Here is an 18,246-nt window from a genome sequence, read left to right on the forward strand (position 1 = left end):
AACAAGGATAATACAAATAAATTCATTAAATGGTTTTCAGTAAAGTTTTATAATTCAAAAATAGTTTAGCGCCCTATCTCGAAAGAACAGGTTTTAATATAAGAAGGAAATAAACAAAAAAATACACAAAAATTAGATCCCTCGATGATGACATGGAAAAAAATCCTTTTAGCGTTAATTTGTAAATGGCTTAGAATGAACTACAAAATAATGATGCAGTATCTGTGATAAAATGAGGTTTAATCAAAATATAATATAAAATTTCATTAAAAAATTATTTAATTTCCATGCATCAAACTGTCTCAATAATTGAAACCAATGGCTAAGATCAGATTTTAGATTTTGGTTCATTAGTGAAACAATTTAATGAAATACTATATATACATATTAAATTTATCGCTTTTTCAGGCCGACTCATTGATTTCAAGAATACTGGTTTCATGCATGAGTGATTGCTTTTCTCTGATCCTTATTGTCGAAGCAGAGAAACAACGAATCAGTGTTTCCATGACTCAAATCAGTGTTTCCATGAATCAGTGTTTCTGCCTGGTCAATTTGGCTCCACTTAATCTATTTTTCATGGGCACATATCTTTACAGACAAGGACTGCAAATTATTTTTCGCTACATGAACCAAATATTTAATTTCATCCAAGAAAATCAATCTTTTTCTCGATAACATCTTTGTCATTTGATCCGATAGCCTTCTGGTAGATAGGAACATACTTGGTAAATACTGATAACTCTCAGGTATTACAATAGAAAGAGATTAAAACCAAAGAGTATGAGAAGAGAAAAAAACAAATTCAATGAACTATTATTGATTATTAAGTTGCAACTTGAATAATTTATCATTTTTTGAACAATTGAATAACTTATCATATGGAGACACATGTCGGCATACATTGAGTGCATGAATTAGTAGTTATTTATAGATGAGTACAACAGCAATGAATTAAGTATATTGACAGGATGATCAGGATAAATGCAAAATTTATTTTGAATTTGATGAAAACTTTCTATCAAAGCCTAAAGGGGTGATATGGTATGGCGATAGACTTCTATAACTACTGAAATTCATCACTAAATTGATTATGGGGTATTGAGAGCCGTACAATAATGATGGAACGTCTCTGTTACTTATTTGTAAAATTAATGACATAGATAATGCCTTGATGAGTTATCAAATATTGGAAGATGAAAAGTCACGTGGATGATGACTAGTCACCTCCATATTAAGGTCAATGCATCATGACCTATTTACTGGCCACATTTACTCGTGTTTACTAAGTTACTCTGTATTAAGATAACTTGAATGCAAAAGTCTGTGTTAATGGTCAATACAAACCATATTATAAGGTATATGATATACAGTATTACATGAATATGGATTTGGAGTTAGAATTTTGTATGATATGATGAAATCCATCTACCTGATTTCATGTCCAAGTTGACTTAATATTGAATATATAAATTAATTATTCCCAATATATGAATATAAAATTGTCTTTTATTTTTTTATATATTTATGCAAGGGTGCCTATCATTTATTATTTATTTTGAACATTATTATATTTAATAGATTTATCACATAATAATATGTAATGAATGACACACAAATGTATATCTTATAATTCTATTTTTTCAAAAATATGTGAAAAATGATTTCCCTCAATAGTTTCTAACAATTAATTCCTGTTTTTCATCATTTGGATGGATTTTCTCAGTTGAGATTTGTTTAGAGTGTAAGAGGTGATTTTAGTGGTTGGTGACGAACCAGAAATTAGGGTTAATTTTAGTGATTTCAGATGAACTATAAATTTTAAGATTTATAATTTTATAAAATTGGTTTAGAACGCTCCTTGATTATACTTTAATATACATTATGATACAGATATGCCAGTGCTACTTCTGGTTATAGACCTAGATAGTGGCTCCAACTTTAAATGTAGAGTTTATTTTTATCCCCAACCTTAATTGTGAAACTTGATAGTTTTCATGAACCTCCATCCATGTGTACAATCATCTATCTTTGTGATTTTCATGTATTAACTAAGGTATGCAAGTAATTCGCTCAAGAAAAATAGAAAAATATCCATTAATTACAATACATTTCTTTTGTATATTTTCCAATATATATGCACTAAAATATTGATCTTTCCTTCTTATTCATACGCTTCCTTAGTATCATCACACCTCATGGGTGTAGATAATTAAAAAATTCCGAATTCTGACAAGACGTGGAATTATATAAAATGTGAGGTGATTCAATATAAGTAAAAGATATCATTCAAATAATATATGTCAAAGGAGGTATGAGCTAAGAAGGGAGATCATGGTTGACTTATACATTTAACTTCCTTAAAAATATTTTTCCCTGCTATATTTATCTTCGTTTTTTTTAACATCTCTCCATCTAGAAATTCTATCTCATCATTCTTATTTTTCCACTTCACCATTATATACATATGCTTGAATACATAATTGGGTATGAATTTGTTCTGATCTTTTCAATACTGGGGATCAGTTTAACTTTGTTTCTAACATATCTAAATACATTGGACGATGGCACGTAATAAGCGTTATTCTTCAATATTTTGGCTAGTCTAAACCTCATTCCTAAAGAGATGAAAAATAAGTATTTTTTAAAAAATAAGTTGAAATTAAGAGAGGATCTTCCGTTAACGGAAAATCTTTTTTTTTTCAAATTCTTCAAAAAGTCACACTATAAATAGGACTCCAGTGCTCCCTTTTTGTCTTGTATATTTTTAATCAGTATTTTAATGTTCGGTTATACCTATGTTTTGTGACATTTAAATCCTTCGATAATTAAAAATGACAGTATTTCAACTCACATATTTTATGCCAAGATTCCCTAAGAATATGATAAAGCAATAGAATGCCTTCTCAACATCTTCCTCTGAAAGAGTAAAAACTTGGAGAACGCGTTCTCTTCGATTATTTTTAAACTTCTTTTCTTAATAAAACACACATTTACCAGTAATTTCACGATGAGCTCACTGATTTCTGATGGACATAGATAATCAAGATACAACAATGATAAGGGTACAAAAAGAGTTAAAATTTGGAGAACGCGTTGCCTTCGATTATTTTAAAACTTCTTTTCTTAATAAAACACACATTTACCAGTAATTTCACGAAGAACTCACTGATTTCTGATGGACATAGATAATCTAGATACAATAAATATAAGGGTACAAGAAGGGTTAAAATTTGGAGAACGCGTTTCGTTCAATTATTTTTAAACTTCTTTTCTTAATAAAACACACATTTGCCAGTAATTTCACGAAGAGCTCACTGATTTCTGATGGACATATATGACCAAGATATGATATTACCACCAAATCATTTCTGATTATTCATCAACATTAAATAAACCACCATTAATGACGAACATTTATGAACTCATTTTCAGTATATATTTCATAAAGTAAAATCATGCGTATCATGATTAAATCTTAAAAAATATTTAATTTATAGAAACAATATTTATGAGTTCCACCCAAAACTGAGAAAATAAATTAAATCGACAGCGCCGTCGTTTCGCTTAACTATATTGACCGAGATGTGTTGAGTTATCAGATGACCTTTGAACGAGGAAATGGAAGTCCGAGTTCTGGCGCAGGAGAGGGGGTGGTTCTACCTCATTGAGATCGACGTCTGTCCCAATCTGGGACATGTCATCTAGAGAAAATGGTATGCTGAAAACATATACTTCAGTTAATTTTTTTAATCATAGTTGAAAATAATAAATACAGGTCATTAACCAATATTTGAAAAATTGACTAAAAAATTTTTTTGAGTGAAAAAAATATCTTTTTCTGAAAAGAGGGATGATCACCCGAGATCGGCAATCGACCTGAAGCTAATTATACTATATGAATGAGAAAACCTTTTAAAAATCTCCACATAGATGAGAAAACCTTTTAAAAAACTCGATCATACATATATGTATGATCGAGTGGCAAGTAAATCATTACCTGGAATTGTCGTCTAACAAGAAAGAATGGTTTGCAATGGAATGCGATGATTCATCTGTCATCAGTGCTTTCATTTCCTTGATTATCTGTAAATATTTGCAGATATATTGGACTATTTTTTCAAATTCATCATTGACTTGGATAAAAATTGTGGGTGTTCTACTTACATCTTGGGGTAAACCCTGAGTTCCGTATTTATCGTCCCAGAACATCGTTCCGATGCGGTAGATCTGGGGAATACTCAAAGCCTAGAGAAGAAAATTATAAATGAATAGATAGGAGACAAAGATGAGATCTTATTTCTGGGTCAGCAGAGGAATAAAAAAATTTAGAGAGAGAAATTTCTGATTATTAAATTTTTCTTTGGCCTACCGGGCAGAGTTCTTTCCGGATCTCGTCCAATGACATGTGGGATTTCTGGTGAAGAACCTGTCAAATTAGAACGGAACAATGAAGCGTCAACGTTTGAACGGAGAGGAAGGGTGGGTGAGATGGAAGAAGAGAGAAATAGAGACAAATAAAAAGGAGAGAGAGATAGGACAGAGAAAGAGATATAAAATGAGAGAGATAGGCCAGAGAAAGAGAGATAAAAGCGAGAGAGAGGACAACGGAAGAGAGCACGAGACAGAGAGAGGTAGATAGATAGAGAGAGAAAGAGAGAGGACAGTGGACGAGAGCAGGAGACAGACAGAGGTAGATCGATGGAGAGAGAAAGAGAGAGGACAGCGGAAGAGAGCAGGAGACAGACAGAGGTAGATAGATAGATAGATAGATAAATACTGGGAGAGATAGATAGAGAGAGATATAGATAGATAGATAGGTAAAGATATATATATATATATATAGAGAGAGAGAGGGGAGAGAAGGGGAGAGAGAGAGGGAGGAGAGAGAGAGAGAGGGGAGAGAGAGAGAAAGAGAGAGCAAAGGGGAGAGAGAGGGAGGAGAGAGAGAGGAGAGAGAGAGAGGGGAGAGAGAGAGAGGGGAGAGAGAGAGGGGACAGAGAGAGGGGAGAGAGAGGGAAGAGAGAGAGAGGAGAGAGAGAGGGGAGAGAGAGAGGAGAGAGAGAGGGGAGAGAGAGAGGAGAGAGAGAGGGGAGAGAGAGGGGAGAGAGAGAGAGAGATTGAGGTGAGAGCGAGCGAGGGAGGGAGAGATGGACAGATGTAGATGTCGAGAAGAGAAGAGAGAGAGAAAGACATACAGATACAGAGAAATAGATAGCGAAGAAGAGAGAGAGATAAGACAGAGAGGGATTAGCTGGTTACCAGGAAGTTAACTGCTTGTCTTATGTGATGAAGCTCATCCCAGGAAGACCCTGCAAACTGCAGCGCAAAGCTTTATCAAAATTGATCCAACTTCAGTTTTTTATGCATTTAATCGCATTCGACTTTACCAAACAAAAGTGCCAGTCAAAACTGGTTTAATCCGACTACTATCATCATTATTAATAATATCCAAATGTTATAATTTTTCTCAAAATTATTGTTGGCAAAATTTTATCACTACTCTCATGGCCCCCCTTCACACAGCCAATACTATCTTATGGCTAAGGCTAATTATATAGGCATTAATTAAGAACTGAAGTTTGAATATATTTAAATATACCTCCACTGTGACTCTGGAGCACATTTCTTCGAGGTCATGGAGACCAGCCTTCACATACTCTGCGTTGCTCAACGAACAGCACTCTCGCCGCAGGAGAAGACTATAAACGAAATATAAAGCCTATTTTATAAGTAAAATTAAATAAATAATCATAATAATTGATTACTAAAAAATACACCACCTGTTAAAGAGCTGCACGTTGATGAATGAGAACACCTGGCTGAACGCCTTCCGAATGATCACAGCAGGGACCTGCCAAAGACCATGCAATAAATATATAAAATTTATTTTTTGATATTTAAAATGCTCGTTAATATAATATTCTTTCTTACGCTATTAGATTTCATCAACTCTAAGAAACGATCCATGCATTTGACGATGCACCGCCAGTGTACGGTGGAAACTTGCTTGGCTTGAGCTCTCTTGGAAGATCCCCGCATCAGCATTGATCTCACAGACCGTGGCGGCTGTAATATTTGATCAAAATTTTAGAGAAATTTAAGAATATTTCAAGAAAATAACTTTTTTTAGGACAGGGGAAACCTGGATGCAGAGGTTCAAGAAAGTGGAGATCTCCTTCTTCAGGGAGTCTCTAATCATGCCGTATGTTTTCTCCACACAAGCTGTGAGTTGTTGCTTGAAGAGAAGGGCGGGAAACTTAGGCTCCACTCTCGGGCAGCTGACGTCAGAAGCGCCGGAGCCGGCCAGGCCGCTGTAACCGCCAGAGAAGATACTTCCTTCGATGGTTGGAGGTGTTGGAAGTGCTCTCTGTAGCCGTTCATTTTTTTCATTATATAAAAATTTAAAATAAAAAATGACGGTTAGCATAAGTTGTCAGTGAAATTAAATTTCAGCACTCGTAAACCGTAATCTTATCTTGATGACATAATCAGTTTGTGTTTTTATAATGTGTTATCAGCCAGAAATTTTTCTGATGCTTCCTTTGAATAAAAAAATCTCATCAGAAATAGATGCTCTTGATGTATAAATACATCAGTCAGTTCATGATTTTTGTCGTTGCTCTAATATTTTTAAATGACCTCATCTAAGTTGTGGATAGCATTTTAGGCAGTCAAACACCGACAATAAATTTAAAGTTAACGGCAATTCCTTCTCCTCAGAGTGTTTCAAAAACAAGAACTTGAAACAAAATTGGGTTGCTTTAATAGTTGCTCAACGTATATATGATGAAAATACATGAACCCCAAATAAAATTCTACTTCCTCTCTCAAGATGCACGGGCCTTTTATATATATCCAACTTAAAATGTCTACCCACGCGTAATTTAATCTTATGATAGATGCAGAAGAAATATTTAAATAATTAGAAATGACTAAATAGGAATCAGCTTCATCGGATAAATAAATAAATTATAGAATATTTTTTAAGAGAGAATACTGACCGTTGAGATTCTTCCGAAAGGAGATGAACTCATTCTAGAGACATTTTTCTTGGAGCTTGGATTAGCTTTAATTGTGTTCTGCACCAAGAAGAGAAGGGTCGCTGAAGTTGAAAGCCAATAAGAGAGCTCAGCCATTTTGTCTTGATTCTCCTGGAAAAACAGAGAGGTTGATAGAGTTTATAAATTATAGTTCTTCAGAATATTTTGGAAAAAAAATATCATTACCTCAATGGATGATCTTATCGTATGGATAATGCGATCAAATATGCTGGTCTTCTCTGCTTCAAATGATCGCCAGTGGATCAACGATTTGTAGACAATGCAAGCAGATGTTGGCATTTTCTTGTCAAATTGCTTTTCCTCCGCTAGGCACTTGATTAGAGCATCATGGTTTTCCTTTTGAAACACGGCAAAATTTTTATACTTAGGAGGGAAAATTAAATAGATCTCTAGAAAATAATGTTTATTTTTTTGCGCAAATAGTAAAAAAAGTTTATTTGAATAGAAAGAAAACCTGTTGCTTGTCGTTTAATGACTTTTGTCTACTAAGAGCAGTCAACTGCAGGTCCGCCGACAACTCCTTGGGCTATTACAATATTAAAATTGGGTGAAACAGGCTTCAGTGCGATCTAGAGAAGCTGAAAACTTGATAAGATGCTCACCTGGGTCAACGTTGTCCAGACCAGGTCAGCTTTAGATATCTCTGGAGTTGCTCCTTGGTCAAATACTGTGTCCTCAAACTTGGGCCTGAACATTCAATGAAGAAGTAAGGAAATGCACAAAGGTAATATTTGTGCAAAAAAGTTCCACTTACCTGCTCGTCTCAGAAGTGAGGTTGTCGTTTGTTGCGGTGATTAAAGTCTGCTGGCGTAGGACCTGGTTCTCAACTTTCAAATCAGAGAGATTGGATTCTAGCCTGCATTTAAGGACAGATACTTAAGAGGGGTAAGGGGAGAGAGAGAGAGAGAGAAAAGAGATAGAGAGGGCGGGAGAGAGAGAGATCTTGAAAGAAAATGAAGAGCATGAGAAGAGAGAGCGACAAAAAACTCATATATGTAGAGGAGGCGGGTGAAAGAGAGAATGAGAAAAATAGGAGATTCTATGAAACTGAAGAGCATGAAAGTGAGAGGAGATTGCATGAAAGCGAAGAGCATGAAAGAGAGGGGGAAATTATATGAAACCGAAGAGCACGAGAGAGAGGTTGGATATTTATGAAACTGACGAGCATGAAAGAAAGTGAAGAGAGAAACTATTCTAGAAACTGAAGAACATGAAATACAGTAGGAGAGAGAGGAGATTAAATGAAACCAAAGGGCATAGAAGAGAGAGATAAGAGATTAAATGAAACCAAAGAGCATAAAAGAGAGAGATAAGAGATTAAACGAAAACAAAGAGCATAAAAAAGAGAGATAAGAGATTAAATGAAACCAAAGAGCATAAAATAGAGAGATAAGAGATTAAATGAAACCAAAGAGCATAAAAGAGAGAGATAGGATATTAAATAAAACCAAAGAGCATAAAAGAGAGAGATAGGAGATTAAATGAAACCAAAGAGCATAAAAGAAAGAGAGAGGAGATTAAATGAAACCAAAGAGGATGAGAGACAGAGACGTGATTATATGAAACCAAAGAGGATGAGAGACAGAGAGGTGATTATATGAAACCAAAAAAACATTAAAAAGTGAGAAATTAGATTATATGAACCAAAAGATCATGTACGAGAATGAAAGAGAGAGAATATTATATGAAAGCGATAAGCATATAAGCCCCTATTTATCTCTACATTCAATCGGCTCATTTTGAGAAGAGCGGACTGGTCAAAGCTTTCTTTTCTCTGCTTCTTCCTCAACCAGGGAAAGGTAATGAAACAAGTGACGAAGTCAGAAGCTGACAAGCGGCGCAGCCCTTTCACAACTAAAACAGCCGAAACGCTTTACGAGAGAGAGATTATATGAAACCGAAGAGAATGAAAGAAAGAGAGATGAGACTATATGAAACTGAAGAGAATAAAACAACAGAGAGGAGATTATATGAAACCAAAAGAGCATGAAAGAGAGAGATGAGATTATATGAACCAAAAGAGCATGAAAGAGAGAGAGATGAGATTATATGAACCAAAAGAGCATGAAAGAGAGAGATGAGATTATATGAACCAAAAGAGCATGAAAGAGAGAGATGAGATTATATGAACCAAAAGAGCATGAAAGAGAGTGATAGGAGACTATATGAGACCGAAGAGCATGAAACAGAGAGCGGAGATTATGTGAAACTGGAAAGAATGAAAGACAGAGAGATGAGATTATATGAAAGGGAGTATCATTAAAGAGAGAGAGAGGGAGATTATATGAAAGGGAATATCATTAAAGAGAGAGAGAAGGGAGATTATATGAAAATAAAGAGCATGACAGAGAGAGAGAGAGAAAAAAAAATTGAGGATACTGGGAGAGAGGATGAGACAGAAGATCATATGAAAAGGAGAATTATGGAAGAGAGGGGAGGCAGAGACGGAGGATTGTATGTAAAAGTGGACTATGGAAGAGTTTGAACTTGTGAAACAGAAGATCATATGAATGGAAAAACATGATATAGAAGGGAGTGATGAATAGATAGATAGAGACCGAAGATCATAAGTAAAAGAAGATAATGGATCATTTAGAAGGAAGAAAGAGCATGGGATGGAGAGGGAGAGACATTAGATCATGCAAAAGGGAAAGCATTGGACAGCGATGGGAAAGACACTTTCAAAAGAAAAGCATCAGGTAGGGATGAAACATGAAATCATACAAAAGGAAAAGCATGAGATAGAGAGAGAGACAAATATAGACAGAACATCATTTGTATTCAAGAACTACATCCTGCTTAAGGATGAAAAGTGGCACCCTTGCTATCAGCTGTAGCTTTTAGCACAGTTGGTAAGTGCTTGAATCTAATGTTTTGGAATGACTATCATGCGATTTAGGGTAAGAAAGTGACAGATGATCATTTGAATGAAATTTCATGGGATAGAGAGAGAGATAGAGACAGAGACAGAAGACAATATATAAGGGAGAGCATGCGATTGGGAGGAAGAGAGTGATACAAGATCACTTTAATGTAATTTCATGGGATAGAGATGGTGAGGGAGGCCGAAGCTCATATGAAACGGAGGACATGGGAAAGAGTGGGAGAGAGATAGAAGATTATTTGAAAGGACGAGAATGGGAAAGAGATGGGAAGAGAGACATAAGACCATTTGAAATAAAGAATGCAATATAGGATGCAGATGGAAAATCATGTGAAAGGGAGAGCATGGAACAGAGAGAAACATAATCATATTAAAATGATGAGCATGGATGAAAGAGAGAGGTCGAGACAGAGAGATAACGAGCTTAACTGGGAAAACATTTCCTGTATTTGAACCAACTTAAGCTGTGATTCTTCTGCCTCCTTGATCAGAGAATCATTCTGTCTTTGCACCTCGGAGTACTTTCTCTCAAACTCCTCGCATTTGAGCTTAAAACCGTTCAATTCTTCCTGTAAATTCCAATAATCATTAAAAAGAGTAGGCCTTGTGTAGAGATGGGAAGTTAGATTACGCAGATACGGAAGGGGCAATTTTTCGTCCCTGGATGAAAAAAGCATCCCATCCAGGGCCTCAGACATCAAACGAGACGGAAATTTGTCCACTGGAGAAAAAAGAGGATGATTTTTTTGTCCCCAGATCAAAATGTCCTCATCGTCGGACGTCCAATGAGGAATGGAAGAAAGTTCCCTTTTGCCATTTTTTTCTGGAATTTTCTGTCCTAAAATTTCTCAACATTTTCTTAAGAGTTTGACTACTAAATTGATGTGGCTGGGAGGGTGGGACGGTTCCTGGAGGGGATAGTTTTGGAGAATCCAAATAAAATGTGGTATGGAACGAGGAGGAAAACCACCCTGAACAAACCTACATCCCATCCCAGGCGATTGTGCACTTTGAGGAAAGTTCATTGTTTGCCAACAAAAAAACTAGACCAAAGAATGAACACGTGTTGGGGGTGGTTAGTCATCTGTGTTCATGTCCAAAATACATGTTTGTGGTTGTGTTTGCGCTAAACCTACGAACATGTTCAACATATATGACCATGTTCCTGTTTACTGGTCTGTGTATTCGCGAACGAACAAGCCAAACTTCCCATCCCTAATTTTGTGAGAGGAAAAGAGAAAGACAAAGTACCTCAAGTTCAAGACTCCGGTTCGTTAGCGACTTCAACAAGGCCTCGTCAACAACAGGCACTTCTTTAACCACCGGAGGTGCCTCTTCGATTGCTCTTCTCGCGGCCTCTCTTTCTTGAATGACGGCAGTCTTGGCCTCTTCTAGCTGCTCTCCCATCTCTTGCAATGAGCATTTCAAGCGTGAGATTTCTTGATCATGCGCTTCCTCTAGGTCAATCTGAACAAGAAGAAAGTCGTAAGTCAGAAAACACTATAGTTGATAAAATATAAGCAAGATGGTGCTTGACTCACTCTCATATGTTTCTCAAGTTCTAGTCGCCAGGTGAGTTCTTCAACCTTCTTTTCCAGCCTATCCTTGGCTTCCTTGAGAGCACCAGTCTCTCTGGCAGCCTGGAATTTTACAGAGATGATCAACATGGAGAATATTTGAATTGAATGGAAGTTACATGATATTTTATATTCATAAACTCACCATCTTGAGCTTTCTTAGCTCCCTCCTTGCCAGCCGACCCCTCCAGAGACACTGCAGCGTTAGTGTAGCTTGTTTCTGTTGCTTGTATGATATCTGGGCTTCATACCTCCGCCAGAAAGTCTGAGAAAAACGGTAATACAAGAGATTCTTGATTGAGAGCAAACAACAACTTCTGTAATTATGTGTTTTAAGAATATTTTTTGAGCGACCATAAATTATTAAAGAGGTATTTCAGGAATCCACAGGCATGATAAAAAAAATCAACCTGAGATTATTAATGTAAGCACTAAAGAATCGTTAAATCAAAATGGTAAGGTTGGGCTAAAAAGTCTCCTCGCTATTTTTCATCATCTAAGTTTTGTCGGTGTTTAATCATGGTGTAGTGAACGTTTTTGCACCAAAATGTTGGGAGTCACAGAATCAAAATGTAAACTATTAAATAAAATTTAAGAAAATAAATTCAAGACCAACTCAGATTATTGAAAATTCATTTTAAGAATCTATTATTATGAGGAAGATACTCCGCCAATACAAAATATTCCTCAATGACAGGATATCTTCTCAACAATATTAGAATTGAGGGCAAGAAAATCTAAAAAGTTATCCTTAAAATCAATTTTGAGAAAAAATGAGAAAACAAACCTCAATAACAATAGCTGCCTTTGACCTCCTTCGGAATCTGTACTCATCCCGAGCTGCCATGAACCGTAATCCTGTCTGTACGACGATGGCTGATGCATGGATATCGGAATAAGCCTTCCTTGCCCTGTAAGAACGCCAGTTCTTCTGTATTTTGATGGAAGCATCTTCACGCCTCATCTGTTCATAGAGCCTCCTTGCAATCACAGCTGGAGGAAATAAAAAAAAGACAAAAATAGAGTTGCAACCATCATGATGAAATTCTCATAATTGAATCTGCTTATGGATGAGAGATAAACCCCTCCGAAGTTTCTGGAACTGCAACGCAGCCTTCTTCAGAATGATAAAGTGTTTCCTCGTCAGATGCGTCCGGATCTGTCTCTGTATCACTCTAGCACCATTGGCCAGGATCTCAATCCTTCGAGCATCTAGCTCAGCCATCTGTCCAGCCCTGAGGAACACTTTTGATTTCCCAATCTGGATTCAATATTTCCATCAAAATTCATTACTTCAAAATGAATTATAAATTATTTTCCTCTCGAATGAATTTTCACTATCATGGCTCATTACTTGAAACCCTTTCAAGCCCATTCTGCTGCAGATGGCCGCACATGCACTCTTCTCATCAGCACTGGTTTTTTCCACATAAAATATCAACATGTTATGTCCATAAACAATGAGGACAATGAAAAAGTTTATGATTGGATTATGCAGAATGAATGTACCCATCAAAAACATCTGGCGCAAGCATACCAAAACGATCAAGGAACTCGTCAAATCTTCTTTTCGTGGGATAACCAGCACAGCTTATCCTAATTGCCTCAAGAACACCCTTTCACCACATTGAGAAAATTCTGAAATCAAGAAGACGATTTTTTTTTGAAAAATCACAGTTTTGCGTTACTTACTCCACATCTCAGCTGACTGAGGACGTTGAAGTTCTCAAAAATGCCAGGTCTGAGAAGGGAGTTGGGCTTCACACATCTGATATAGTGTGGCTCAGTCGTGCTGAGAGTCTCCATGAGAGATTGCAGCTGTTGCTGTAATTTCAAAAAAATGAAAATAGCCCCGGGGTATTTGGTTGACAGGGTTGTCTTTTAATTTACTACTGTTTATTACAGATCCACTCGCCTTAAATCGTGTGCCAATGGAGGAGAACTTTGACTGCTTAGAGGACTCTTCCGTCATCAAGGGAAAGAGATTTGCAACAAACGGACATATGGAGTTGCAAAGAAGCGCTTGATGCTCAGCTATAACATAATCTTTGTTTTTATCCAAGAATTGGTCAGCCTGGTAAGTTACCTGCAAGTAAGATGGCAAACGTTTCCCCCGAATTATTATTATTTTTAAACTACTTTAGTTTAAGCGTAAAGCATAAATAGTAATTAGACTAATGATATTAAATGTTCTTACGTCTCCAGCATAATGATTTATGGTGAAGGCAGTTTGGGCCAGCTTTGGCCTGCTGAATCGATTGTGCCCTCTGTAGGTCTGGTACAGTTTCCGGGCGAATGTCTCGTGAGTTGACTTCGGGAACATGCTGAAAGAGAAAAGGCCGATGATGTGGTTTCACAGATTCTCTGTACTAAATGAAGACACTTCAGAAGGCGTTGGTCATACCATGCTTCATCGAGGAGCGCTATTATTCCACCTGGTCTCTAATCGGGAGGAGAAATATACTCCATGATAATATTTTTTCCCAAAATTTTTTTTAAAGAAAGAATTATACCTTTTCTATTAGATCCAGCACGTCCTGGTTATCCACAAAGTCGACATAACTCCAATCAATTTCTTCCCTTGTATACTCCTCTTGTTCCATTTTAAATACGTGCTGGGAAACGCGAAGCCTTGTTAGAAGAGGGTACTGAATATTTTGTAATTCCTCTTAAGACGACAAATTGGTCCTCACCTGGTTGAAGTGTTGTTGAAGCTTTTCATTTGTGAGGTTAATGCAAAGCTGCTCAAAGCTGTAAGACACAAACTTTATCAGACAGCATGAGAAGTCTTGCGCTAAATTCTGAAATTATTTACCTGTTGACCTTGAAACTTTCAAACCCGTAAATATCAAGCACGCCAATGATACATTCCGCACTGGGATCCTGCCCAATTGAGCTATTGATCTTGTCCACGATCCTGAGTTTAGGACATTGCCCTTCTGCAGTTGTTTTCGAAATACAGAAACAAATTGTATTCATTTATTTAACAAAGGAAGATTACCAGTTGAACAGCCTAGAGTATACGGTCTTGGCCATCGCATCTCGACTAAGAGCCGCCGATTCTGGATCGAGTGGCTTAGTAATGTTTCCATCGGGAGTCACAATGATTCTTTCGAGGAGAGAGGCTTCCAGCTGCTTCCCGTCACACCTGAATTAATCAAATTACCTGCCATCCATGATAAATAAGCCCCCTAAAAAGAAGAAATCGACGTACATGAGCAGTTCAGCCGCTGTCTTAAGATGCGAGAACGACTTTTGATCCTTCAACCTGGACGAATCAATCTCATTTCCTTTGACGAAGTCGATGTTCCCCAAGTGAAGGATGGCGGCGACCACCCTGAAAATCGCGTCCTGAACTCGGAAAACGGAGGGTGAGAATCGTTATTGCCTCAGTCGAAAGAAGGAAAAGTGCAATCAACCTGCTCCTCCGGATGGATCCCAAGAACATCCATGGCGTTTCTTGTCAGCAAATACTCTCTGGAATCGTCGACGTTGGCGACTTCATAGCAGTTGGTCTGATTTAGGTACTTGAATTCCTTCGGATCCCCCACTTTGAACCTCTTGCGATCCTGAAGAAGAACTTCCTCCCCAGTCATCAGGAGGGAATAATATCTTTCACCTGTAGTACGTAATCTTTAAGTTCTGGGTCGTTCATTTACTTCTGGAGGCGCGTTGCAGAGCATGTAGAAACAGTGGTAGTTCCTCTCTGGGTCAGAAACCTGGCAGACCCGCGAACGTTCTAGGAGGTAAGTCCTCACCGCCGCCCCAGAAATCTTGCCCTGCTTGTCAAACTGGATCTCCACGAATTTCCCAAATCGGCTATAATAATATTCAACATAAAAAGTGAGTTCTCGAGGTTCAGATTGTCAGAAGTTGAAGGAATTTCAGACCTGGAGTTATTGTTCTTCACGGTTTTTGCGTTTCCAAAGGCTTCCAGCACTGGGTTCGACTGCAAGATGGTATCGTGATTCAGAAATTTATCTTATTCTTGTATTTTTTTGGGATTCCTCTCGAAAGAAAAATTCTACCTCTAAGACTTGTTGCTCAACTGTTCTTCCTTCTGTACCCGATCTTCCTCCCATAAATGCAAGATACCTCATGAGCATCTTCGTCGTCTCCGTCTTTCCAGCGCCGCTCTCCCCGCTCACTAAGATGGACTGGCTACTTCTGTCGTTCAACATTGACCTGCACAACAAATTACATTAAGGAAGACGATTTATTTCTCATAAAAGGTACTAAGATTGTCCTCGACCTATAACAAGCATCTGCAACGGCAAAGACGTGAGGGCTGAGCTCTCCAAAGGCAGCCCCCTTGTATTGATCCATCATATGAGCGTCATACAAGTGGGGAAGCCTCTGGAAGGGGTTCACAGCAATCAATATATTTCCTGTGTACGTCTGAAATGAAGATGATAAAGAGGATTAAGAACATAAATAATTTTATTTTGATGTTGGAAGGGAAGATATATTACATAAATCTCATTGAGGGAGAAGCGGCAGGCAAGGTTCTGAAGAACTCCTGGTTCGTGGAGGTAGGCTAACTTCGTCATGTCATCAACCCCGGATTGAGGGGCTTCTGTATCTTTTGGATAAATTGCTGACAACTTTGCCGTAATCTGCAATACACAAGAATTCTGTCATTTTCCATGTTTAGATGAGATTATAACTAGCAAAGCGAGCCTAAAACACTGATTATCACTGTCAATCGGTAATACGCCCAAAGAAACTCTTCATCATCACACGATTCAGAAATTCTTGATTTTTAATCTCTGGGTTCATCGACACAGATGAAAATCGTGTAGTTTCAATAGAAGATTAAGGATGCAACCAATCGTCAGTTAATTATCCGGGAGAATCGCTCACCGTCTTTCCATCGGTGGCAAGAATTTTGGCGACGCCGCCTTTGATCTCTGTGACCTCGCCGTCGATCCAGGCGACCTCCGGATGCTCTGCCCAGACATGTGAACCGACGACAATGTTCACCGGAGCTCCCTAATCAATATCAGTACAATGGTCAAATTAAGAGAAGAAAATATTAAGCGAGAACTTTCAAATCTATATACCATTATCTCGACGCCTACTCGACGACGAAGATCATCCAACAGTAGAACTCAAACCTCGTCAGCGGAAAGCTTTGATCTTGAACAGATGAATCTGTGGTTTACATTTCCGAGAACCGAGAACAAATTAGAAATCTTCCTGACAGAAGAAAATATGAAGCGAGAGCTCAAAATCAACAGAAGGAAATACTAATTTAGAAAGTTCAAATCTATATGACATCATCTCGACGTCAACGCAGAGAACTCCAACCTCGTCACCACATATAGGATGAACAAGATCGATTATCTTGGAGGTCAAATCGAAGATTCTTGAGCTTACGTCGCCGTGGATCGACAAAAAATAAAAAATCGTGCTGACGGATAGTAGCACAGAGCTCAAAATCAACAGAATAACATAATAAGCATGAAATTTCAAATCTATGTAACACCGTCTCAAGTACAACGCATCGACGGAGATCATGTATAACACATCGATTACCTTTGACTTTGGATCGAAGAATCTTCAACTTACGTTGCCACAGATCAATAACAAACTAGAAATCGTATCGACGGATAGTAACAACGAGCTCAAAATCAACAGAATAACATAACAAGCATGAAATTTCGAATCTATTTAACACCATCTCAACTACAACGCATCGACGGAGATCATCTATAACACATCGATTACCTTAGACTTTAAATCAAAGAATCTTAAACTTACGTCGCCGTAGACAGATATAAAACCAGAGATCTTGCTGACGGATATTCGCACAGAGTTCAAAATCAGCAGAAGAAAATACTGAGCATGAAAATTCAAATCTGTATAACACCATCTCAACTACAACCCATCGACGGAGATCATCAATAACACATCGATTACCTTCAATTTGGATCTAAGAATCTTCAACTTACGTTGCCACAGATCAAGAACAAACTAGAAATAGCAGCGGCGATCAATGAACGGAGATCGCCACAGGCAGCGATCGCAGCGACGTTTGTCAGAGTGTAGATAGTAAGAAAGAGGGAGATTGGAAGTTTTAACAGCTCGCCGTACCCGCCAAATTATGCCAGGTCGGATGCTGACGTGGCTTCTGGAGTCCAGCTAATTTATTCAAATGCTCAATATTCTTTATATTTTTTTATTTTCGCACCCGCACCAGCTTGGATACAAACATAAATTTTAAAATGTTTTTAATCTAATAATCATCGTTTTTCTTCCATAGTAATTTAAAACAAGCGGTCAGGGAGAATGGTGAGTATTTTTGTAATAAGTGGTGTGCTGAGGTGATAATGTAGAGGGTGGTAGGACGGTTTGTGGGGTTTAATGGAAAATGTGTAACTGGCGTTAACTTTCGGCGAAGGGGACCCACAAAAAGGTGAGCAACGGATGGCTGTCTACGTGTTTTTTTGAATTTCTTTTGAGAAGTGTTGGCGATTTGTGACCGTCGGATTGGATTCGTCCAGGAAACTGGGGGCCCTCGTGGGCCCTCCGATCCGTCTGGACGGCGCCTTTCCGACTTCTCTCTCTCTCTCTCTCTCTCACTCTCACTCTCTCTCTCTCTCTCTCCCCCCTTCTCTCTCTAGTAAGGGAACGGCACGTTCGGGACGTGACGCCCCGGACGTGACGGGATGCTGACGAATCGTGATGGACGGTAATGTGACGAACTGGTCGTCACGTC

The 18,246-nt window shown here is 37.9% G+C and overlaps 1 protein-coding gene across 1 annotated transcript; it reads right to left on the reverse strand.

Annotated features, from left to right (window-relative positions):
• Nucleotides 1–3,471: 3,471 nt before the first annotated feature.
• Nucleotides 3,472–17,593, reverse strand: LOC144702737 (myosin-12-like). The gene is made up of 40 exons (XM_078574758.1): nt 17,448–17,593; nt 16,589–16,679; nt 16,389–16,517; nt 15,998–16,141; nt 15,778–15,923; nt 15,554–15,710; nt 15,416–15,474; nt 15,185–15,344; nt 14,945–15,094; nt 14,740–14,876; nt 14,527–14,673; nt 14,341–14,442; nt 14,219–14,276; nt 14,039–14,140; nt 13,930–13,967; nt 13,723–13,849; nt 13,441–13,611; nt 13,218–13,349; nt 13,035–13,141; nt 12,880–12,940; nt 12,609–12,786; nt 12,313–12,518; nt 11,671–11,790; nt 11,490–11,588; nt 11,200–11,415; nt 10,378–10,517; nt 7,819–7,920; nt 7,667–7,751; nt 7,519–7,590; nt 7,230–7,400; nt 7,005–7,154; nt 6,146–6,370; nt 5,935–6,069; nt 5,784–5,854; nt 5,603–5,702; nt 5,263–5,319; nt 4,373–4,429; nt 4,168–4,248; nt 4,001–4,086; nt 3,472–3,721 (listed from the first exon to the last, which is right to left on the reverse strand). Exons 2-40 carry the CDS (start codon nt 16,589–16,591, stop codon nt 3,568–3,570), a joined length of 4,635 nt encoding a protein of 1,544 aa, XP_078430884.1. The 5' UTR covers nt 16,592–16,679; nt 17,448–17,593; the 3' UTR covers nt 3,472–3,567.
• Between the last annotated feature and the right edge of the window lie 653 nt (nt 17,594–18,246).

This window comes from Wolffia australiana, chromosome 4 (assembly GCF_029677425.1).
Source record: "Wolffia australiana isolate 7733 chromosome 4, ASM2967742v1".
In the NCBI taxonomy this organism is placed as follows: domain Eukaryota; kingdom Viridiplantae; phylum Streptophyta; class Magnoliopsida; order Alismatales; family Araceae; genus Wolffia; species Wolffia australiana.